This window comes from Populus trichocarpa, chromosome 12 (assembly GCF_000002775.5).
Source record: "Populus trichocarpa isolate Nisqually-1 chromosome 12, P.trichocarpa_v4.1, whole genome shotgun sequence".
Lineage (NCBI taxonomy): Eukaryota > Viridiplantae > Streptophyta > Magnoliopsida > Malpighiales > Salicaceae > Populus > Populus trichocarpa.
In genome coordinates, this window is record NC_037296.2 from 8,466,980 (window position 1) to 8,491,454 (window position 24,475).

The 24,475-nt window shown below is 32.1% G+C and overlaps 2 protein-coding genes across 3 annotated transcripts; both read right to left on the reverse strand.

The window, feature by feature from the left end:
* Positions 1-1,053: 1,053 nt before the first annotated feature.
* On the reverse strand, positions 1,054-6,076 carry LOC7484730 (ATP synthase subunit gamma, mitochondrial). The gene is made up of 9 exons (XM_002318553.4): positions 5,809-6,076; positions 4,905-4,948; positions 4,629-4,781; positions 3,661-3,774; positions 3,437-3,564; positions 2,517-2,639; positions 2,312-2,431; positions 1,822-1,943; positions 1,054-1,466 (listed from the first exon to the last, which is right to left on the reverse strand). The coding sequence occupies exons 1-9, from the start codon at positions 5,895-5,897 to the stop codon at positions 1,397-1,399; spliced, it is 963 nt and encodes a 320-aa protein (XP_002318589.1). The 5' UTR covers positions 5,898-6,076; the 3' UTR covers positions 1,054-1,396.
* Positions 6,077-12,061: 5,985 nt separating this feature from the next.
* LOC7484731 (phosphoserine phosphatase, chloroplastic) lies at positions 12,062-18,307 on the reverse strand. Of its 2 annotated transcripts, none has more exons than XM_002318554.4 (9): positions 17,810-18,307; positions 16,340-16,569; positions 15,949-16,081; positions 15,769-15,876; positions 14,370-14,463; positions 13,664-13,813; positions 13,537-13,590; positions 12,500-12,628; positions 12,062-12,377 (listed from the first exon to the last, which is right to left on the reverse strand). In XM_002318554.4, exons 2-8 carry the CDS (start codon positions 16,560-16,562, stop codon positions 12,503-12,505), a joined length of 888 nt encoding a protein of 295 aa, XP_002318590.1. In that variant the 5' UTR covers positions 16,563-16,569; positions 17,810-18,307; the 3' UTR covers positions 12,062-12,377; positions 12,500-12,502. The 2 variants fall into 2 exon arrangements, with proteins under 2 accessions (XP_002318590.1, XP_052301994.1); XM_052446034.1 differs by having other exon boundaries at positions 12,062-12,405; positions 12,499-12,628.
* Between the last annotated feature and the right edge of the window lie 6,168 nt (positions 18,308-24,475).

Genomic DNA, 24,475 nt, shown 5'->3' on the forward strand with positions numbered 1-24,475 from the left:
CGTGTAAATCTGTCGAGTCGATCAAGTCAACTCCAATCCAATATAATTTGAAACCCGATCTGAGTCCAAGCTCAGGTTAGCAAGTCATCAGGTAGACTTATTAGGCCGGATCGAGTTTAATAACACTATTCAAAGGTTCTATAACCAATGTGTGGACAACTATACTAGTTAAATGGGCCTGAGTCAACAAGTCATCAGGTTAACCTGTTAGGTTAGGCTAGATTTAATAACACTGACAAAAAATTCTCTAAGCAACACGTGGACAACCATACTAGTTAATAACTATGGTTCTAAAGAATAATGATTCGAGGATAAATGCTTTAATGTCAAAAAATATTATAAAAAAAAAAAGTGCAAATAACTTGATTTATTAGAGCTAGGCTTATTTTTATGCACTTCATTTTTATTTGAAATGGATTGTTGTTTAGTTATTTTTGAAGATAATAGCCTTATAAACAAAATTCATTCAAAATCTTGCAAAAACAGTTACAAACATATAAGAAATTAAAGAGAACGAATGCAATGTTTCAGTTTTATTTAATTAGTGTTTCTAAATACAAGAAATAAATATATAAAAGACTGAACATGTGTGGTTGAAGAAATGAATAAATAAAATAAATTTATTTTTTTAATAATTTTAAAATAAATTTTTATAATTTCAAAATATAAAATACATGAAAATATAGTTAGTCTTGTTTGGGAGTTATAGATATTGTTTTTTAAAGTAATTTTTACTGAAAAATATATCAAAAAATTATTTTTAACATAATAAATCAAAACAATCCAAAAATATAAAAATAATAATTTAAAACTAAAAAAATTAATTTTTTTTTAAAACACAATCCCAAAAGGCTTAAAAAAAAGACAAAACACTCTAGACACTAGAAATGGAGAGCCACTGTTTGCTGCGTTCTGTATATAATCTGTTGAAATCAAGGTATGACGCATCCTACAAAACTCAAAATATTCCTGCAATTACCAAATACATCGAATTCAACTCAGACCAAAATGCATCATCATGTTTAACTTGTTCATGGGAATTTAAACCAAAAATTAAAAATTAAAAACCTCTCTTTAATCGACGATTAATCTTATCATTACAGTTGCCATGCGTCCAAGTTTTCAATAAGCAAACAATTTATTACATCAGTTCTCAGGTGTTCAAGCCAGAACCACAAAGAAAAAGGGCTGAAAAATAAATGAAACCAAAGATAAAAGTAAACCATAACCACCGTATAACTTAATTTTTAATTCCCAGAACAAGAAAACAATGCCGGGGGATTATTATAGTCGCTCAACAAAAATCTCAAAAGCTAGCGCATCTTGAAGCTCCAAGCCTTTGCAATAAATCTTATTCATCACTATCTGAAAAACCCAAGGTATGATATCTTCAATTTTAACCCTCCAGCGCAGCTGCTCCAGATATAATCTCAGTCAACTCTGTTGTGATAGATGCTTGACGAGTTCTGATACAAAAATATCAAACAATTACAGAAATTAGTTGTGAGAGAACAGATTCAAGAACAATACAAATTTGCTCGGCTTCAAACCATCATATGTAAAAGAAAAACAAAATCCCAACAACTCCGTGTATGATGTGGAACTGAAACAATATTTTAAACCAATCAACTCAGTTTTGTCCCCCCCCCCCCCCCCCCAACCACACACACACACACACAAAAAATTGTACCAAACCTATATATCACCTGGGTATATTTTCCATCCATTACTCCCTCACTAAACTTTCAGGGCAAAGTAAGATTCCTGGAATATGTGTGCATGCAGAGAGAGAAAGAGAAGGGGAGAGAGAGAGAGAGAGACCTGTTATAAGTCAGTGTCAGCCGATCAAGCATATCTCCAGCATTTCTGCTTGAGCTATCCATAGCAGACATTCTAGCACCTTGCTCACTGCAAGCGCTCTCCATTACCGCATTGAACAGAACCTGAAGAAATTTGAAACTTTACTAGATAAATCCTAGAAACATCATAAGATTCTGTGTAAGAAACAGGCATCAAACTAAAACAACATAATGTAGTGGATTCTCAAAATGTACAGGCATCAAAAAAAAGAAAAAGAAAATTGAGTTAGATATGAGGTTGAATAAACCACTGCTCAACTGATCAACTAAATTTGTATCACTACACTAACACTTACAAACTAGAATCAGTTCTTATTAGAGCCCAAAATGGCATAATCAGGGTTGAACTGCTCTTTATGTTTCTAGTCTAGGTTTGTAGTTCATACATGCTTTGAGAAATGGACTCACTCCCAGAAACTGTTCAGAAAAGAAAAGATTTAGGCAGCACTTACACAAGAAAATTGGAACTCGGCAAGATTCTGAAGTATTTCACCCTTTGTTTCACCACCTTCAATCTCATAGGAATCAAGATCACCAAGCCTCCCACCAGATTCAGCCTCTCTCTCCACAACCTAAATAAAAAATTCAATCATACACCACAATCCTTGAAACAAATCCAAAATGCATACATATTATAGCAGGTACACTCTGAATCACCTCAGGTGATAATACAGTTGCCATAGTTGGTAGAAATGAGACCACTGACTGGAACTTGTTGAAGACAATTCTCAAAGCATCATATTCCACATTCTTTAAGACGTCGTCTGCAAGAACAGAGACCTGAGATACAAAAATTTCAAAAGGAATTGTGAGAGAAATTTTATATTTAACATTACTCTGTAAGACTAGTAACTGTATATAACCTATTAGCAGCTGTAAGATTACACTTTGTTTGGGAGAGGAAGGAAATTTATGCAAAACAAATTTGATAAAAGAAAACAAGATATTTCTTTTTACCTTTTAAGGGAAGAAAATACGACAAAATGGAGGGAAAGTTGTTTTTTCCTTCTCTGGGTAAATAAAATGAAAAGGGGGAGAAAATGTTGGTAGTAAAATTACTTCAATGTCTTTAACATTTTTCATACCGTAAGATTTTAAATTAAATCAAGGATGAAGTTGGTAATGTTATATTTGATTCAACCCCAGCCCCTCAAACCACACACAATTCTCTTCAAATTGGAGAGGTTTGCTTTTGAGGGCCCAAGGGAAACCTTTTATCTCACTTTCCATTCCCTTTATTTTCCCCTCACTCCAAACAAAAATAAATAAATAAATAAGTGCAATGGCTTTCGACAAAAGCATAAAAGAACCCATCAAAGGAGAATCGTAACAGCAATCAGTGCAACAAGAGACTTTACTACCAGGTCCATTTAACAGTAAAAAGTATAGAGTGATGCATAAAGAAGACAGGAGCTCAACCCATGACAAATTGGGTATAAGCAATGATTTTTGTTTTCCTCCTTCATTAAACCAACTCAGGATTTAAAACTCTAGAAAAGTCAGTGCATGTGCATGTAAGGAGACAGAAAGAGGTTTTTTACTTAGATATGTTAGTTCAGGAAAGATGACCAACTAACCTGGGTATAATTCAGAGGATTCCTCTGCAACTCTGTCATGCATATTGCAATGTTCTTTTTTGAATCACGTATCAACTGAGCCTTTGCCTTTTCTCCCAATATGACATATTTTGTTTCTTTCTCAGGACCTATGGCAGTATAAAAAAATACTTGAGATTTCAAAACACCCAAGCCCAAAGCCAAAAACCCAAAAAAGTTCAGTTGCAAGAAGCAAAAAAAACTACCTAAGGTCAACTTGTTAAAGGCCCTGCTGATCTTGACTGCTGTAGAGTTAATTCCACCACATAGACCTTTGTCCGAAGATACAGTGACAATCACATTCTTCTTTACATCAACACCTAGCAAGCAAAATAACAGCCAAAAAAAGGCCTAAAATAAGAAGTATTCCAGAGATAGAAAGAAACAGAGTAGAAAAGGATCTAGTACAATAGCAAGAGAGAATTTAGAAGTCCATAAACCTCATGTTTGCTAGAATTAACGTTTTCAGAATCAGTATTCTAATCAAGCATTTGAAATGGATTCCCCCACCATTTTTTTCATTCATGAGGTTAATAGAGTCCTGGATTTTGAAATGTTGCAAAGGTAATTTCTCACATCTCTTAGATTCTTATTCAAAATAAAATAAAGAAATAGATCTGCAATTTTTCTGGAGCTTACATTTTCTCAACTTTGAACCAAGCTTTTTTCCTGCAATACCTTGCTCTCACATTCTACCACCATGAATTATATAAGCTTCTGACTTCAGTAAACAGAAAGATCAAGGCTCTATTATTTGAAGTAGTTACTTGGGTTTGCTCAAAACAAATTTCCATTCCATCAATGAACAATAGACCATATTAATAATAAATGCATCCAAACAACACCCAGATAATAATTAAAAACATTTAAACCATGTATCCTTGTGAGTACAAAATGGTAATCAACCACTGTACGAAAGCATTGCAGCATTCTGAACCAGACTTTTGTGAGAGTTGCAGCAGAATGACCAAAATAAACCAGAAAAACATTGTAATAACATGTCCTCAGCACAACATGAACCAATGCAACCAATGTATAGTTGTTTTTATAAGACCGGAAAAACACGACCCTTACATTTTTAATCAGAAAGTTGAATATAATTGGAACAGATAAATGGAAAGTAGATGTCAGTTAACAAAACAGTGGATAGATATAAACTTCTCAATGAACATACTGGGAGAATCTCCAAGAAGTGCAGTAAATGGCTGCCACAGGCCACGAGAATTTTCGGCTCTAGTTTGAATTAATCGCAGCTTTGAGGCTGCAACCATCTTCATTGCCTTCGTGATTTTCTGAATATTCTTGACACTTTTCATCCGATTTCTAACTGCATAAAATACATCACAATGAATCGCCCACAGTTTCTGGTTTCAGTGACTTAATATCGCAAGATTTAGAAAGAAAGAAAATCTTAGGAGAGGCATCATTTATCAAATGGCTACATCCTTACCAACTTGAGTTGAAATGGAACGTACTCCAAGAGGGGCATGGTCCCTGTGAATCCAGAGAAAATTATTCTTATTCTTATACTTCTAAAAGCATCTAAAATAAGCAATCAGGAAAGTGGGAATCATTGCAGGATAGATAAATAAATAAATAGATTCAAGTTTAGTTATGTTCTTTCATTGTTCCTAAGAACCTGCATTTTTTTAAATAAAAAGTTTATGGATTCAAAAGATCAAAGAGCAATCCCCATATTTCCACCATATTTAAAATTTATGGATTCACCATATCCAATCAGGGAACGGGCAATTCTGTGACTGAAATTGAATGCTGTTATTCAGCTACATAACTAATTGAAGAGCTAAACAACAACTTTTCCAAGATGAGAGCAAGTAATCATTTTTAACAAACAAGGCTCTACGGCAGCCAGGAATCTCAATGGAATCAAATTGGGTATTCATGAACTGCACTGGAATCACAAACAAGTGGCTACTTGGCTGGTCGTAATAACACAAACCCATTAGAAGAAACAATGAAGACCAACTTCATCTTTCATATGTATACGATAACTAAGAAACTCATTTTTATAGTCAAGGTCAATAACAACACCAATTTAATTAAAACTGCAAAAGCCACTTCCTTTCCATAACATTATTTTAACATGAAAAAGAACACCCAAAAAAAACAAACAAATTCATCTTTCTCAGGTTTACTAAGAATCAAGTAGAAGAGAATACGACACCGTGATATTCTATCGAACAATTTTTTTCTTTTCTTTCTTTCTTAAATAAATAAATTAGTCTCCCATTTTGCAATCAGCCAAACAGAGAGCAAACACAGAGGGAGGGAGAGATTAGAGAACTGAAAGAAAGTCAAATAATGAAGACTAGATAGGTCTGATTGATTCATACTCGGGGATAAGGGAGGATCGAACGTCGGTGATTGGTTGAGGGGAGACAAATCTCCTTCCTTCGCGTCTAAAAGCAGCTGCCATCGCCATTGCTGTCAAGCCCTAGAACTAATAGTTTTTTGGTTTTCAGATCGAGAATTTATTAGTATAGACTGCGAGTGAGCTCAGCCTCAGGGGTGCGTGTCTTCTTATTTTTCACTATATTGAATTTGATCCTTCTTTTGCTCTTGTTTTTCTTGTTGAGAGGGGGAGAGAGATTCAAGGGATGGATTTATTTATTTATTTAAATTTACTACCAACGAAGGCATCAGTTTAGGTTAACTAATCAATCAATTCACATGTTAGATTATAAATAAATCATAATAATTTTATAAAAACTAAATTAAAATAAATTATAAAATTTAATTTTCAATAAATAAAATATTGATAGATAAAAATAAAAAAAATATCAATTAATAAAAAACAAAAAATAATCCGAATAAATTTAAGTTAACCTGTCAAAACCCATGACTTGGGTCATTGGATTGGAATAACCCAATAAAAAGTAAATTAAAATAAATTATGAATATTAATTCATAATCTAATTTTGAAAGATGTAATTAAAATTAAAAAAATTAATTAAAAAAAAAGACAAAAAAATTAATTTTAGTCAATTCAGGTTAACTTGTCAAATCTGTAACTCGAGTCATGAAATGTGAATAACCTCGTAGAAAGTAATATAAAATAAATCATGAAATTCAATTCTCAATTAGTCTAATGTAGAAAGAAGAAATTGAAAAAAAATCAATTAAAAAAAGAAGAAAAAAACTCGAGTCAACCGAGTTAACTGGTCAAACTCGCGGTTCAGATTATAAAATTGAGATAACTTCATAAAAAATAAATTGAAAAGAATTATGAAGTTTACTTCTTAATAAATTTAATATCAAAAAATAAAATTGTAATTGAAAAAAAAAACATTATTCAAGTTAATAGTATCTTATGAGAAAGGATATAGTAAAATCCTCTTTTCTTTTCTTTTTTTCTTTTTTGTTAATTGTTAATGTTAATTATTTGATTGGATGGGAATATCAAAGATAAAAAAAAAAACATAACAAAAAATAAAAAAGAGAAAGTGGTGATATAGATTATAATAGTAAAAATATAATTTTGTCATTCCTCACATAAACATTTGGCTTATCCGATAGGGCTAATAAGATTTTTTTTATAATTTTTTGAATAATAAAATTATGAAATCACCCATAAAGCATAAACAATTTAGAGCTAACATACAAAGGTTTTTTTGCCTTTTTATTTTTATATGCACAATGAATTTATTAAATTGCCCTTGAAGTAAAAAAAAAAACTTTAACTTTGATCCGAGGTCATTTTTATTATTTCACTTTGGTTTTTTTATATTATTATTAAGTGGGCTAAGAGGAAAATTTGTAATTTAACATATAAAAAATATTATATAAAAAATAGATGACACATTGCATGATAAATATTGGCTATCGTATTTAGGCAATGCGTAAGATGTCGCTTGATGACCAAACAACTTCCTGGGCAGCGTCTAAATTGACTCAATAGCCTCTCAGTCACTGGTTGACGTGTATATGCAACAAACTTTCAATTTGGCGTTAGCGATTATTTTTTCTCTTTATTTTCTCTCTATTCCTTGATTTCCACGTCTGGCCCTTCAAAATTTCAAAGAAGCCACTCAATTTATTTTTTCTTCGAATCTGATCCCTATTTTTTCTTAATTTTAATTTTTTGTTCTTGGCCCTTTTGCGAGGTTTTAATTTTAATTTTTTTAATTTCATCCTTCAAACTCAATTTGTCATATGTTGTTTTTTCCACTTTGATCCTCAATCATTTTATTTTTATTTTATTTTTCTTAACCATCTGGTGCAATTACATCATCACCTAAAGAAAAAAGAAATATTATATAAGATCTATTGTTCTGTTCGAGTCTATGATAAACCTAAAAACAATTTATTTTTATAACATTAGAATATATTACAACAAATATTTATTAAACACACACATACATATAAGTAACTCAAATTTTACTAACTTTTTTGTCTAAACATAATGATATCTATGTTAGATTCCAATTTAATACATTTTCATCCATCATTTGATGAACTTTTATTTCATCATTATATTCATTTAATTATCACAATCACATCATGAAAATCCTTACTCACAACACGTTTGATTCATACTATGAATCATTTCATTAAAACCCCTTTAATTCATATAATTATATATGTATATTTCACAACCATATTTGGTTCGCACCATTATTTCAATTCACCATTATTTCAATTCGCATTGCATTTAAATTTAATATATATCTTGTAACCATACCTGATTCACATTATTGTTTCAATTCATAATATATTTAAATTATATCACATTTCATTTCGGAACATATTTATGCCCTTTTGGTTCTTCAAACATTCAATTTATTCTAATAAAATACATGTTCTCTTAACATATAATTTATCATTTCGACTTCTTGTGTGATTAATTGCTTAGTTTGATATTTCAAAATCTATACTTATCATTATTATGTTTCATCGTCTCATTTCTCTTTTCATATAACATATGCTATTATCCTTCACACTATTTTGACTCATTTTCCAAAGATTTAAGGCTGAGATTTTACTCCAACTTATGATTTCCAATAAAAACCTTACCGATTAATGAAATCTCGGTTAAGCTTCTTTCATGAAAATCCTATCCAAATCTTGTTCTGCCATTTCCATTATAAGACTTGTCATGAATTCCAATTCATCATCACACAAGCAACTTTGTATAACAACCTTAACTTTTAAAGCACGATTCAAACAACTCATTCGACATGGATAACTGAAATCCTTGAAATATTTTTATTTTTATATTGATAATTTGGCTTCTTCCAACATTTTATTATTATTTCTATGAGCCGATAACACATATATTAATTGTTCCTCACAAGGCCATTAGTCAAATCACATATACCTAGGTCATTAATGCAATTGACACCACTAGCTCTATTTTGGATAGCCAATTCTTCCTTTCAATCAATTTTTATGGTTTTATTAAACCATCTTATCAAGTTATATGTTCTGATTATCAATCAAATTGATATGATATCTAGCTCGAGAACTAGTTCCACCATGTAACAACCCCAATTTATTTACACAACATTTCATGAATACATAATTTATTATCATTGAAAGTACAAGATTTATATATATATATATATATATATATATATATATATATATATATATATATTCTACAAAAAAATCCGGTAAAGTTCCCTCTAAATTATCAGTACCAAATACAATCAACTTTATATACAATGATTTTTACTATTTATTTTTGTTAAAATCAGGGTTGAAAGCCCAATTAAATTAAATTAAACGAGGTAAAGCTAACCTGATCAGATCATAATACAAATTCCAAAAAAGACTCACAAGAGGGTCATTTAGGGAACTAAAAGATCTATAAAAAAATACTCCTGGTTAAACCATAATTAGCTAGCCAATCTGCTACTGAATTTGCTTTTATATAGACATGGAACATATGCACCTCCCAATCTTTTGCTAATAACTCTATAGGCTTCATGATTAAACTATAATTCTTGTCAATAAATTTTTGAAATCCTTTGGACTAAGCTAACTTCAAGCCGTTGGCAATTGCAGATTCTAATATTAAAAGCAAAACCCATAATCCACCATCCCATATCATCCCTAATGACTGCACCAGTTCCAGCCACCCCTGGGTTCCCTTACTACAACCATCCACATTAATCTTCACCCAATCTATTGGAGGGTATCTCCACCCTATAGAAACCATATGCTTGATATTTATTCTGTATCCAGATTATCCCAATATAGTTTGATTGATATCACCAACTAGTCTCCTGATTACGTGAACACTATGGAAAGAGTTTACTATAGAACCAAAAATTCATTGGTTTCTCTCCTTCCAAATCTACCACAAAACAATCCCGAATTCAAACCCCCAATCATTTCTCCTAGATTTCAGATGATTACTTAAGTTATTAACTAACCAGGTGTACCAGATATCGGAGTAGAAAGCCTCCCTTTCTCCAACTTCAACAATTCTATCCCAAACCCAAGGTGCTCTTGGGCAGTCTCAGAGAACATAGATGATTGTTTCCACCTCTGTCAAACAATGACAACAACAGGGGTTAACAGTGATTTTCCTTCTCCATCTAACCTCATTTGTCATAATGGCCCCATGAGTTATTGTCCAAGGGAAGATTTTCAGTCTTTCTAATCCCTTCCAATGCCAGATGATGTTCCATAAAGGGTCACATTGTTGTTGAGCATCTATACTCCCTTTCTGAATCTGGTAGGCTGATTTAAGTGAGAAATGTCCACCTTCAAAATGCCTCTAATAAGCCTTGTCACCCCCCCATACATGAAGTAGGAGGATTGTAACCTGCCAAGACCATAACCACCTGGAATGGGAGAAAATGAGCAAATGTTTCTCACTACCATTGGCCTCCATCATCCACCATATCAGCTACCGAGCACTTCAACAAATTCTTAGGAATATCCTGAATAGGAATCGTGTGCTGATTCAAGGGGCCATATCCTTCCAACCAGGAGTCCCTCCAAAATAGCACCTTACTTCCACATCCCAAAGCCCAATTTAACCTCGGGTGACAAAAAGCCACACTTCGCAAATACCCTTCCATAATGCTGAATCTCTTTTCTTAGCTTGAGAAATTGGAATAAGCTCTCGCTCCTTAACATACTTAGACCTCAAGACCCACACCTAGTTTTCTTATCCCAATTTCTTACCTCATGATTATTTACTATTATCTCTTCTATATATTTACTACATTAATTACTAACATTTAATTGTTTATTTTACCCTTCACCTTACAAATCAATACAATTAGCACAATTTAAGGACATATCAATATTTCGAGTATTTGTTTCATTACCAAATTCACTGGTTTCTCGAATTACTCATTTATAAGGCACTAGTTTCTCTGATTACTCATTAAACAAGACACCAGTCCCATTAACAAAGGTAACTAGTTTCTCTGATTACCCATTAAACAGGACACCAGTCCCATTAACAAGTTTTTCCATAACCAGGACACTAGTCATATTAACATACTAGCATCAAGCATTACAACAACCATAGCCCCATATAGTTGGACATGTCATACTCTGATTTTGTTGAGGCTAGGAAACATTTGCTATTACCAGCATTGCTTTATTATTAGGTAACGCATCCCCATTTCTTGATTTTAAACCTAGGCATTGTCACCACTGATACATTAGTCGCCCCATAAGTATACCAGGCAACCACAGGCCAATTACATGGCCAGACAACCTTATTACCAGTGACAATAACCTATCATTCAGTGTAATGCCTTGTAGAATATTTTATAACATGGGGACCCTGATCTTAGGACCCTGTTATTGATCAACAAGCCAGTGAAAGAATAGATAAGATTGAACTAGCCTACCACTTCAAAAAAAATGAGGCTAAAAATTGGGCGAACTAGGCCTACATATATCCATGGTGAATTGATAAGTTGGGGAGAAACAGAGAGTTCTTATCCTCACGACTAACTACTCTGTCAATCCCAATTTTACACTCTTTTGACTTTTCAAAAGTCAATTTAACACATTTTCCACTAATCTTTTCTTTAATTTATATTAGATTAAAATTGAACGAAAACAGGTAAGAAAAGTAAAAACTAAATTTGAAACTTTTTAATCATTAGAATCAATGAAAAAAATCAAAATTAATTTCTGTTGACCTTTTGAAACTGATGAAGCAAATAAAATTGGAACGAAGGGAATATTAAATATTAAAAGATAATTCAAATTTAAGTAACTAAGTTTATCAACAAACTAATTTACCCATAATAATAATAAATAAAAAAACTTTCTATTTTTTTTCTAATTACTATTCAAACTTGTTCATTTATAAATAATTCAAATAATCCATCACAGTTTAGAAAAGGAAATACTATTCAATACTTTAATAATACACATGCAAAGAAGTGTTACCTGCAAAACATCCAAAAATCCCAGTTGCCATGAGATTGATCATTGGAGTTCCAATATTGCATCTGAAGAAAGGCCAGGTTACGAGGTCCACAGAAAATACACCCTCCTAATCTGATTCCAGCAAGGCATAGCCTTCGCAGAGAGGGTCATGAGCGAGTGATATTTCCAGAATGAGGCTGCGTGTATAAAACACTCCAAGATTTTGCTATTCCACAAAGATAATCACAAAATATCAATGGGCAGGTGGTATTTCCAGAATCAAGTTGCGTGTACAATTTAGCATTCCACAAACACACGTATAATCGCAAAAAAACCACACCATCAGTTCCAGATATGTAGCATCATGATGTACAAAATAGTGATCGACAAAGAAGAAAAAATTAACACTGAACTCTCCCATTTGCATCCCATCACAGTTCCATGGGGAAATACTTTTGATTGGTCAACAGAGGCTTAATCTATATAATAGGAGCATGAGAAGGAAACCAAATGCTGATTCTTCTTGATTGATGCTCTCATATGAACAGTGAATTTCCTGTATTTGCTCAAATCACAAGTGATTTCCAAAAAAAAAAAAAAAAACACTTGTCAAACAGAGGCAATTGCGTAGGAAAATAGAATACCAAGGGAAAGTATAAAATGAACTTGGAATATTACAAGCTATTCCAAGGAATTGATCAGATCTGCAAAATTGAAAACCAGCCAATCAGCTTTCACAGCAACAGCCTCTCGAAGTTGAACACCCGCATAGCAAATAAACAAGTCAGCGCCTCCTGGTTTACGAGCCTATATAGAAATAAATAAATAATCTTAAGTTGGATCAAAACAGATTGAGATTTTTCAATAACTAAATATATCACTCTTTCAATCCAAGCCTTTAAAAATCAATGATAGGCTACGGTGTTATAAAGTTCTTGCTTACAAAATAATGAACTTTAAATTATGCTATTTTATTACACTTACCTTTAATATACACTTCTAATTTTTCTTTAATTTAAAATCAAAAAAGGAAAGACAAATTGAAACAGGCTTTTAAGATCTTTTGGCACTTATCCAAATTGAGTTTATGAAATAATTTTTAAGATTCACATAGATGGGGAAATGTAAGAAACATGTATTGTTTATTGGGCCAACGCTTTTATGTTGGCATTGATTTCTGCTTTCTCAAGAATAAACTTCAAATCATGGCGGTAAAGCGTGAATTTCAGCATGGACATTAAAAGGAAAGAACCCTAGGTCCCTCGTATGTGACTGATTTCCCAATACAAGAGTCTTTATTTTTTTTTATTAAGATTTGTCTTAATCTTTGTTTCAGTTCTTAGATTTTCAATTACAAAAACTAAAAGAATACATTAAAAGCAAGTATCAATACATGGTTACACACTAGCTAATTTTTCATTTATTTAGTAAATATTAGCTACTAAATTAACCATATCATGTCCTATAGAGCATGAGAGGATACCGACCCTATGGAAACACTATATGAAAAAAAACTCACCTAGACAACCAAAAATCCCAGTTTGGCTACATTAGCAAAGCATTCATGCAAACTAATCTATTAACTCAGAATTAATGGTTAATAAAGGCAGGTTGAGCACGGCACAATTTTCTTGTAATTTATGTGCTGAATATGGACTCAAAACAGCAGCATCTGATTTGCTTCACAATTTGGAAGTTTCATTGAATTTACGTACCTCAAGATCTGTTGCACCATCCCCAATCATAACCAGAGCCTTGTATCCACGGACCTGATGAACCAATACAATCAGCTTTGCATGTATTGTCAGAAAACAACATGAGGTGGAAAGCTACAGGACTGACCTTCCTTATTTTCTGAACTGCCGTTGCTTTTCCTCCACTCCTGGAAGTAGGCTCATTCACATCAAACCCTACAAACTCCCCAGAACTTCCAAAGAGTAGCTGGTTTGCAAATATGTTTTCGGGTGGAATACCAAGGATTGATGCAACAGGCTACACAGAGGATTTTTTTTTTCAGATATAAATTCAGTAAAATACAATATGAACTATCTGAATTTTTGGCATAAGATTATAGGATTTTGTGTATTTGAAGGAGGAAACATTACAGTCAGAAAATAAAGGATAAATTATTAGTATACTGATCAATGATTACATATTGCTTTTAGAACATCACCAAATCTTGTAGCACAAATTCATGAAGCTTCTTCCATAAAAAACCTGTGTTTATTAATGTAAATAATTTCCTTTCAGAACATATCTGGGCATGCAATATGCCTCACAGGCAATTCATGAAACATTGCTGTTGATGGTACACCTCTTGTATCTAATAAAGCTTAGAAATATATGGCTAAAATGATACCACAGAGTTGTTTTGGCAAGACACCATGTGCAATGGTTCTGTATGGTCATTGTAATATCATCAAGTTACTCCAAGCTATTCCAAGTTTATGAATTATAGCTAAAAGATTTCAATATGATGAATCCCAGGGAAAACCAAAAAAAAAAAGGCGTTAATGCAAAGACAAAATTCTGTAATACAGTAGCATACATTGATCATTTGACGAAAGCCCCCGGAGATCAGATAAACATTTGTGTTCTTAGCCTTCAGCTTCTTGACTAACTCATTTATGCCAGGGGAAATCCTAGAGAATAAAAATCAGAAACAGTTAAGAGTCTTTGATTTAATTAAATTTGCCAAGTCAAAAAAAGTTATGGGGTGGCAGTTGAAACAAAGGGGCAAAGTAGATACTTTTGTTGCAAAACATTAGTGATAAAAGTACAAATCTGGTCTCAGTGGGTAAAACAAGCATTTTAAGATGATTTACAGAATAAAAGATAAGATAGCTAGATTATTTGACAATGAAACAAGTTATATACAGTCTTCATGGATAAGATTAACTGGATCCAATTAAGCGTCATATGAAAATGATTTGGCTGATACTAGTTTTCTGATAAGTATAAAAAGATTTCATAAAGGAAAATATTGAATATCATAAGGTGGGGCATGAGATCATAAACCTTCATGCAAACAATTAAGCATTGTCTTTCAATTGACAAAAATACTTAAAGACATGAATGCAAAACACTAGTTTTGGTCAAGTGCAATGAAACTATCGTACTTCTCATGATCCTCAACAAACATTCAAACAAAGTTATGATCAAATGGAAGAATTTTGGTTTTCAATTTTATGACTAGAGATACAAGAAAAATTGCTTGATTAAATATAATAGCATATAGAATTGAGGAAAATGAATCAAATAGCCAAAGTGTGGTATTAAAACTTCATTGAAACGAGTCGAGCTGGGTTTAAAAGTAACAAACATGCTACATGATATAAGAACTAACTGATAAATAAGAAACTATGCCCTACAAAGGAACAAACATGCTACATAAGCGTGGAATTTGGCATTTGGTGACAACAAAAGTAGAAAAACTACACATGGCGCTACCAATTTTTCCTTCCAATGAAACGATAAGAAAACTGCTGTTCTTATAAAATTGAGCAAATGGAAGTATTTTGGTTTTCAATTTTATGACTTGAGATACAAGAAAAATTGCTTTTATTAAATATAAGCATATAGAACTGAGGAAAATGAATCACCATAGCGTGGTATTAAAACTTCACTGAAACTAGTCAAGCTGAGTTTAAAAGTAACAAACATGCTACATGATATAAGAACTAACTGATATATAAGAAACTCTGCCCTACAGAGGAACAAACATGACACATAAGCGTGGAATTTGGAATGCATTTATTGTGTTTTTGGAACCTTCCTAAAAGTTTAGCATTTTGTGACAACAGAAATAGAAAAACTACACATGGCACTACCAATTTTTCCATCCAATGAAATGATAAGCAAACTGCTGTTCTTATAGAATTGTGCAAATTCTTGAAACACCCAAAGAGCAAAAAAAAAAGTTACTAAGAATCAAGTATTTAACATACTTTGGGGGCCTCGTTTCAAGAAATTCTTGAACTTGTGGTAAGGAAGGTTTGAACAGAGATAATCTAGCAGCCAAGGCCTCCTCAAAGGGAACAGAACCACCCATTGCTCTAGATAAATCCAATTTTCAAATCAGATCTTATCAACAATTCTAGTTTTAACAAATGACAACGGAAATCAACCTTGCAGTCCAATCTGCAACAGCCTTTCCAGCTCCACAAAACTCTGCAAGTTCATCAATGCCCTCATCCAGGCACACCGTGCTATCCACATCAAAGCACACAGCATCAGCACTTCTCCAAAGTTGAAGAATGACTGTCAAAAAAGAAAAAACCCAACAATTACAGCAACATGATGGCAATGCTTTAGAATTAAAAGAGTCAATGAATGCCCTCACCAATCCTTAAATACTAGTTTCATTCATAACTAAATTCACTAGAGTTTCTTCATTCTGTGAATAATACTCCTACACCTCCATTAACGTGTATAAGGCATCAACTCAGTCAATATTAAACTCAACTAATTAAATAAACAAACCGTTTCATCAAATAACAAAAAAGTAGTAATTACAACCTTTGGATGGCAGGGTATTGTCAAAGTGGCCTAAACCAGAGGCGTCCAAAGGCTGAACAGAAGCAACAACAGAATTGAATGATCGATGACCTTTCATAAACAAAACTGGAGTTTTGGTGAAATTCTTTGACAAAAGAAGGGAAAATGCTGGTACAAGACAAGAGTGATATTGTCTACGAGTAGCATGAATGGGGTTGATTCGATAGTGCACCAAGCCTTCCATCAATTATCTGTGTCCAACCAACGAAAACAGAAATAAACAAATTATTCCTAGGGCCTCTCTGCCAAAATAAAATTGCAATTTAAACAATAGGACCCTTGGTCCAAGCCCATTGCCATCACACTCCATAATCACTCAATGGGCCTCAAGCCAACAAGATATTATAAACCCAACGAATAAATAAAATAATAAGTGGCGTCCAAGGCACATTAATGCTATTGCTCCACGTCTACAAGGGAAACTTAAATAGAAAAAAATACAAATACAGTCCCTACAATTATCAAAAACACTAAACTAAGTCCTGAACTTCTAAATACTACAGCCCATATTAAATAAGCCTACAAATTTAAAATACATATTCAAAACAGTCCTCCGAGTCTAGGGCCATATGAAAGCACCCTCCAAGCAAGCCAACTCACACCAAATCCAAGGAAAAATTATGTTAATAAGGTGGAACTTAAGGGAAAATAAATACGGTGCAATTGAAAATTAAACCAACTTTTAAATCCAAATTAACAATCTTTTAGAACCCCAAGAATGCATCAACACAGGGTTTTGATCCAAAACCAAATGGCGGCCAATGTTTTATGCTTCGGAAGACCCAAAGACAATTTTTCAATCAAGTTCAAGTAAAGCAAGAGAAGGGAAATGGCAATCACTTTTCAAAAGTTTTTAAAACCAAATTATGTAAATATTAAATGAAAACTCAACGGTCAACCTAATCAAGGTGCACAAGAAAAATAAAACGCATTTTTGTTATCCTAAAAGCATTTCAAACAGGTTTTTGCCAAATCAAAGAAAACTGCAGCAACCCCATAACTCACTTTAAACAAACAAACAAGCATGATTTCACCCACAAGCAAGCACGCCAGAATATAAGGACATACATTCAAACCAAAAACTAAATGGAAGATAATTAAATAAACATTGTCATACAACTCAAATTATAAAGATCCATTAGGTTTATTATGTGATATATCCTATTAACCATTTTCAAATCCATGTGGTTAAATAGCAGATCCTGAACTTGTTTTCTTTCTTCTTTTTTTTAAACATGAACTGATTTTCCTATCTTCACATCAAAGGCACACGCACAGAGTCAACAATCAGATTATTATATTCCCTATCCCATCCTCAAGCAATTAACACACTAAGGTATCACAGCAAGCTCCGCTTGCACCAACAATCAAACTAAACATTCCCAGAAGCAATATTTCAATATGCAAATGAGAAAACAAAAAAGATTTTACCTTTGGGATTCCGTCCAAATAAACTCAGCAAGATCCGATTCCGATTCTGACTGCGTTTAGGAGCGCTGTTACAATTGTTGGCAGGTGGTCCAGCTATGAACTCGTGATGCTCACACTTCAGCTGCTAACATAGATGACTTCTGGTCTAGAGTTCGGTCACTGATTTGAAGGCGAAATGGTAATCGATGGGTAATGTGTTGTTTTGGGTGGCTGTTTTGGGAAGATGGCTTCAACAGAGAATGGTGTGTGGGGCTCCGATGCTGGTGGTTCGTTCTTTGAAATGGTGGAGGAAGGATTGATGGGTTTTGGGTTGTTCTTGCAGGCAGGGCGGTGGGAGAAAGAGAAGGAGACCTTTCAGTTGGGGTCGTTTTTAGAGGTTGGGTTTTTAATTTCTACCAAAAATTGTTGCTTTTCCTCTGCAATTTTTTCCAGAAAAGAAGAATTAGGTTTTTGAAATTGATGGGTTTTTTTTTTTTTTTTGTTGCTCTTGCAGTCATGAATGATGGAGGTTTCTATGCTTGGGATTTATAGCATCATGATTTTAAGAAGTATGAGGACTGCATTGAGAGTAAAGCAATGTTTGTTTTTACCGAACTTATTTAATTTTTTTATTTTAAATTAATTTTTTTATTTTTTTATATTATTTTAATATAATAATATCAAAAATAAATTTTAAAAAATAAAAAATATTATTTTAATATACTTTTATTGAAAAAAACATTTTTTATTATAATTATAAAATAAAAAATATATAAATTTTTAAACTCAACTCGACCGAGTGATATGATCTACAATATCAAAATAACAGATTAACAATTAAGTTTTTCCCTTCATACTAAATTTTACAAAGATGGAGGATCCCTACAAACACAAACCATATACACATTTGATGCAGGCAAGATCTACTGTGCCATGAACATTGATTTTAAGACTTTCCTCAAAAAATCCAGTTTCTCAATAACAAACTTAAACAAATACAACATTTTCTTGGTCTACCATTCTAGTTTCTCATCTCATTTTAAGAGACCAGATTGGGGAGCTATGCTCAGTTGAGTTTTGGCTGCGTAAGTTGTCAAATCCCAATATTATTCCAGATTAGCTACGTCGTCAAATAGCTTAATGCCTTGTTTGTTTCTAGAAAAACAAATTTCTGGAAACAAATTTCCTCATTTTTCCATATTTGATAACCATAGAGAAAGTTAGTCAAAGAAAAGTTAATTCCGGTCAAAAGAAAAAAAGTAACTTTCATCACAGGAAAGTGTTTTCCTTTTGATAACAAAAGGAAAACACTTTCCTTTCTTTACATAAAACACATCTTCTCAAATCCCTGTCTCTCTAATCTCTTTCCGGAAACAATTGAAGCAGGAACAATTGAAGCATATCTCTGGAACAGTTGAAACATATTCCTCTTATTTCAGGTATTTTTTTCCTCAAATGTCTCTCTATTATTTCTTTTATGTTTTCATCTTATTTGTTTAGAGATATGTAGTTAGAATTATGGCATAAATCTTTTGATCTTGTTTAATTTGTTGTGCTGTTCTGAACAAAACTCTATGTTTTTTCCCATGCTGTTCACAGAAACCTCACAAACCATGATAAATCTGCTACCTGTCACATTTTTTTCATGACATAGTCTTCTTCTTCATCTTACCTCGTTACATTTGGCTAGTTCACAGAAACCAAACAAACCAAAATTCATCAAGCAAGCCATAAAAAGCACATTTTTTCCATGACATAGTTTTCTTTTTCATCTTACGTCGTCACATTCGGCTAGTTCACAGAAACCAAACAAACCAAAATTCATCAAGCAGCCAAGAGAACCCACATCACTAGCCGAATGAAGAAAAACAAAAAAACTCACATATAATAAAATCCCCAAACTTCCCCATCAAAAAGCAATCCCTACCTTGTTTCCCCGTCCTCGGATCCAGCCACCCTATCCACTCCCCTCTAAAAAAAAAGACTCATGTTTCCATAATATAACCAAGGGATTATGCCCAGGTGGAAGCCCAAAGAGAGAGAGGAAAGGTAAAAGGGGGGAATCAGTGAGCACAAAGAGAGAGAGGAAAAGTAAAGGGAGGGAATCAAGAGAGAGAGGAAAAGTAAAAGTAAAAAGGGGGAATCAGTGAATGTGTTGAGGAACAACCATTGCTCTTTTTTTTTTTCAAGTCCCAGCGTTATCAATACAAGTAGCCGAAGGAGCAAGGGAGGAGAACTGGGAAGGAGGAGCAGGTCTTTGAGGTCTAGCCCTCTTGCCCCTTGAATCTTTGATCTTTGTCCTTCTTCTTTGTGCACAGAGAGAGGAAGTTAAGGAATTAGAGAACAGGCGGGGAATTAGAGAACATGGGAATTACAGAACCGATAGGAAGTTAAGGGGAATTAAAGAACAGAATCGAGAGGAAGTTAAACATAGAAGTCTAAAAACGTGGATAACACCTCAACCATTGAAAAAGCGTGATTGTTGCCATAATTATTGCTTTATTTTGCTATATTTATAAATGTGCTTGTTTTATTTTGCTTTAATTAATTCATGATTAGTGTTTGATTATATTTGTTACATATAGATAAATTTGTGGGACCATGCCGGTAATTATATGGATTTCATTGAGCAATATCTATTGATCGTTGTGAACTTATGAATTGTATAATTTTCAAAAGGGTTTTATCATCGAGAAATTGAATTTTATGGTCTTAAATAATATATTTTAAGACCTTGTTTGTTTAGGGAATTATATATCATTGTCATAACTATTATACATTGTCAACTTCTTTGAGCATAATTTATTATATTGATTGTGTAAATATTTTATATGCTTTTTTTAATATTTATTTCCCCAAATTATTAGGTTTTGTTATCAGAAAACTTCACTTTCATGTTATGGATAGTAAGATAATTCATGCAGAAGGTATGAGAGCAGCTGTAACTGTGATAGCTACAGGGGTAGCTATTATTGAACAAGAAAGAAATAGAATTTATATACCAAGAGAACCACGTATAAATGCAATTGCTCAACGAGAATTCTATATTGACAGCATTTTGAATCGAGGTGATAGATATTGCGTTGAATAAATTCGTATGAAACTTGTTGTCTTATATAGATTGTGTGATGTTCTCACAAGTCGTGACCTATTATGATCAACTCAAAATGTGTCTATTAGGGAGCAAGTAATTGTGTTCTTACAAATTGTAGGCCAAAACTAAAGATTTTGTTTTATTAGTGGTATATACTATAGGTCTGTTGAAACTATCCATCGTTAATTTAGAATTGTTTTAAAAGCAGTTCTTAAGTTATACAAACACCTTATTAAAGATCCAGAGGATACAGTTACATGAGAGATAATGAATAATCGAAGATTCTATCCTTATTTTAAGGTATGAGAACAATACCAATATTTTTATACATTAATTAATTACATCTAGAAGAAAAGGTTATAAATTATTTTTCATGTTTATATAGGATTATGTGGGAGCAATTGATGGTACCTATGTTCCTGCAAATGTTCCTGTTGAGATTCAAGGAAAGTTTCGAGGTCGAAAAGAAGGAACAACACAAAATGTTATAACTTTTGATTTGAAGTTTATATATGTTTTAGCTGGCTGGGAAGGAAGTGCACATGATTCACGGGTTTTAGGTGATGCATTATCAAGACCTAGTGGTCTAAAAATTCCAGAAGGTATATATAATAAAGTATTTATTATATGCAATAAACATATAAAATGTCTTATTAAATAAAGATAGTAATAGGTTTTTTTTTAATTTGTAGGGAAATATTATCTTGGTGATGCTAGTTACGGTATTCAAAAAGGAATCATTTCTCCTTTTCGTGGAGTTCGATATCACTTGAATGAGTTTACAGAACGTTCACCAGAAAATGAAAAGGAGTTATTTAATCTTCGACACTCTTCATTGAGAACCGCTATTGAGCGAGAGTTTGGTATTTTGAAGAGTCGTTTTAGATCAATTGATGAAAAATCTTTTTGGTCTTATGAAACACAAGTAGATGTTGTGCTTACATGTTGTATTATTCATAATCACATAATGAGAGTTGATCCTTATGACTTTCTTATGGAAGAAATATGTTCGGAAAGTGAACCAATTAGACGAACAATCAACTTAAGTTAATGAGAGGAAATGAAAGATAATAAGGAGTGGATAACAGAAAGAGAAATGATTGCATCAACCATGTGGAATGATTATAACACTCAAAGAAACTAGTAATTGAGTGTTAATTATATGTGTTTGTTTTTATTATGTCTTGCTTGAGTTTGTATTATCTTCGTTATGTATTTGGAGTAGATGTTGACTTTATTATAATTTCTTATGTATTTTATGTATTCTCTTTTAAATATTAATTGTAGTTTTTATATGAAATTTATTAAATCTAAATATTGTATGATTTTATTTTGTATAAATTTGTAATTTTTTTTTTGTAGAAATGAGTTCCACACAGAATGTAAAATGCAAGGGCAAGCACTTCACATGGTCTAAGCCTTTGTCTCACATTTTACTTGAGATATTAGCTGAGGAGGCTCTTAAAGGAAACAAACTTTCTTCCACCTTTAAAGCAGAATCTTTTGTTAAGGTGGCTACATAAATTAGTCAAAAGTTCAACATGCAATGCGAGCCTAAGCATGTGGACAATCATCTCAAGACTGTGAAAAAAGAATGAAGAATAATAACCAAACTTAAAAATAAAAGTGGCTTTGGCTGGGATGATTGTTTGAAGATGATTACAGTTTCGAAATATTTATATGATGAAGAAGTAAAGGTATGATAAATATTATACTCTTTGTAATTTTTATATTTACTTTTGTTTCTAAAATGTTATACAAGGAACTAAAAAATTGCATATTCTAAACTTTATGAACAGGCACATCCCAATCATGACAAGTATCTCAACAAAAAACTTGATATGTATGAGGCAATGACAATTGTTGTTGGAAAGACATGGCAACCGGAAATTATGCCAAATCATATGTTGATGTCAACTTGGAATAGAACACTGAAGAGCAATCAATTTCAATTGAAAATGAAGGGGAATATGAAGAAACTTTTAAGGGAAAAGAGACATCTTCCTCTAGTGCACAAAAGAGGCAACATAGAAAGAGAAATCGCATGTATGAAGATAATGGTGTTGAAAAGTTGTCTAAAAAGATTGGAGATGTAGCATTTGCAATTCAAAGCCTTAGCAAAAATCAACTTGATGTTAATGAGTTGTATACAGAAGTGATGAAAATTGAAGGTTTTGATGAGATCACTCTTGGGGATGCATTTGATCACTTGGTCCAAAATAAAATGTTAGCAAAAGCATTTATGGCAAAAAATGCTAATTTGAGGAAAATTTAGGTTCAGAATTTTGTGAACCAACACTACTACATGCCTGCTTGCTAAGATGATTTTACTATGATAAGAAAGTATATGTTTGTTATTTGACAAGTATGTTTACTTGTTTAATTCGGTTTAGCATGTTTATGTTTGTTAATTTGAACTAATATGTATGTATATGACATCAAAACTTAATATTTATGCATGACTATGTTTGATGTTAGAAATTTATATTTATTTCTTGATGCTTATTTGATATATATTAAAGGGATATTAAATGGATAATTGCCTATACCCGTAAAAATAAAAATCTTTATCCAAAAAACCCATCAAAATATTTTTGTATTTATTTATCTTTTAAAAAAATCTTCATACAAAAAAAAAACTCAAATATCTAACTCTTACTTAATATCATAAACTAATTTGGCTTTCTTCATATGAAAAAAAAAACTTATTTTAAGCTTTTAAAATTGAAAAAAAAAATTAATAAGTTTTACTTAAGAAATATTTCACAAGGTTATTTCTCTATAATATGATATGACATATATAGTTATATTTTATAAAATAAGCTATATATAAATATAGAATATAATAAAAAAAATTCATCATTATACTTTTTAGATTTCATTCTTTTATTGTAAGTGATTAAATATTTATATTAAATATTATATATATATATATATATATATTAGATAAACTTGAAAAAAAATTAATTCATTAATAAATTATTTTCCAGTTCATTTTCCATAACATAACCAAACACTGGAAAGTGTTTTCCAGTTCATTTTTCATAACACTACCAAACATCGGAAAATAATTCACTTTCCAAGAAAACCACTTTCCAAAAGGAAACAACTTTCCAGTAAACAAACGGAGCCTAAGTTTTGGATATGTTTTTAGACAGTGTTTAGAATACAGTTCAGACCGTAATTTTTTTAAATTTAAAATAATATTTTTTTATTTTTAAAAAATAAAAAAAATATTATTTTAATATATTTCAAAAAAAATATTTTAAATAATAAACATCACCGCTGCTACCATCATACCCAAGGGTAGAGGAGTTAAGAAGGCTTGGGTGTGCTATAGTCCAGGTTAAAAAAATAGATTATAAAAAACCCGATAACCCAATCACCTTGACTTTTAGTAATTGATCGTGAGACGATCACAAAAACTTTTCAATAACCCTAAACCTAATAATAAACTTTCCCTTTATCCTTTATTGAAAACCACAAAAATCCTAAACACAAATAATTAATTGGTCGTAAGACAATCAGATTCACGTACCTTTATAAGTTAGAGTTTTAGCTTTCTTCTTCTCAATAACATACAGTGGTTTTAG

Coding starts and splice junctions, on each gene's coding strand:
- LOC7484730 (XM_002318553.4), bottom strand. CDS start 5,897: ATGGCGATGGCAGCTGCTTTTAGACGCGAAGGAAGGAGATTTGTCTCC. Junction 4,782..4,904: donor TTCCATTTCAACTCAAGTTG/GTAAGGATGTAG, acceptor TATTTTATGCAG/TTAGAAATCGGATGAAAAGT. Junction 3,565..3,660: donor CTTTAACAAGTTGACCTTAG/GTAGTTTTTTTT, acceptor ATACTGCCATAG/GTCCTGAGAAAGAAACAAAA.
- LOC7484731 (XM_002318554.4), bottom strand. CDS start 16,562: ATGGAAGGCTTGGTGCACTATCGAATCAACCCCATTCATGCTACTCGT. Junction 15,877..15,948: donor GTTGCAGATTGGACTGCAAG/GTTGATTTCCGT, acceptor GGATTTATCTAG/AGCAATGGGTGGTTCTGTTC. Junction 13,814..14,369: donor GCTTTCGTCAAATGATCAAT/GTATGCTACTGT, acceptor TCCTCTGTGTAG/CCTGTTGCATCAATCCTTGG.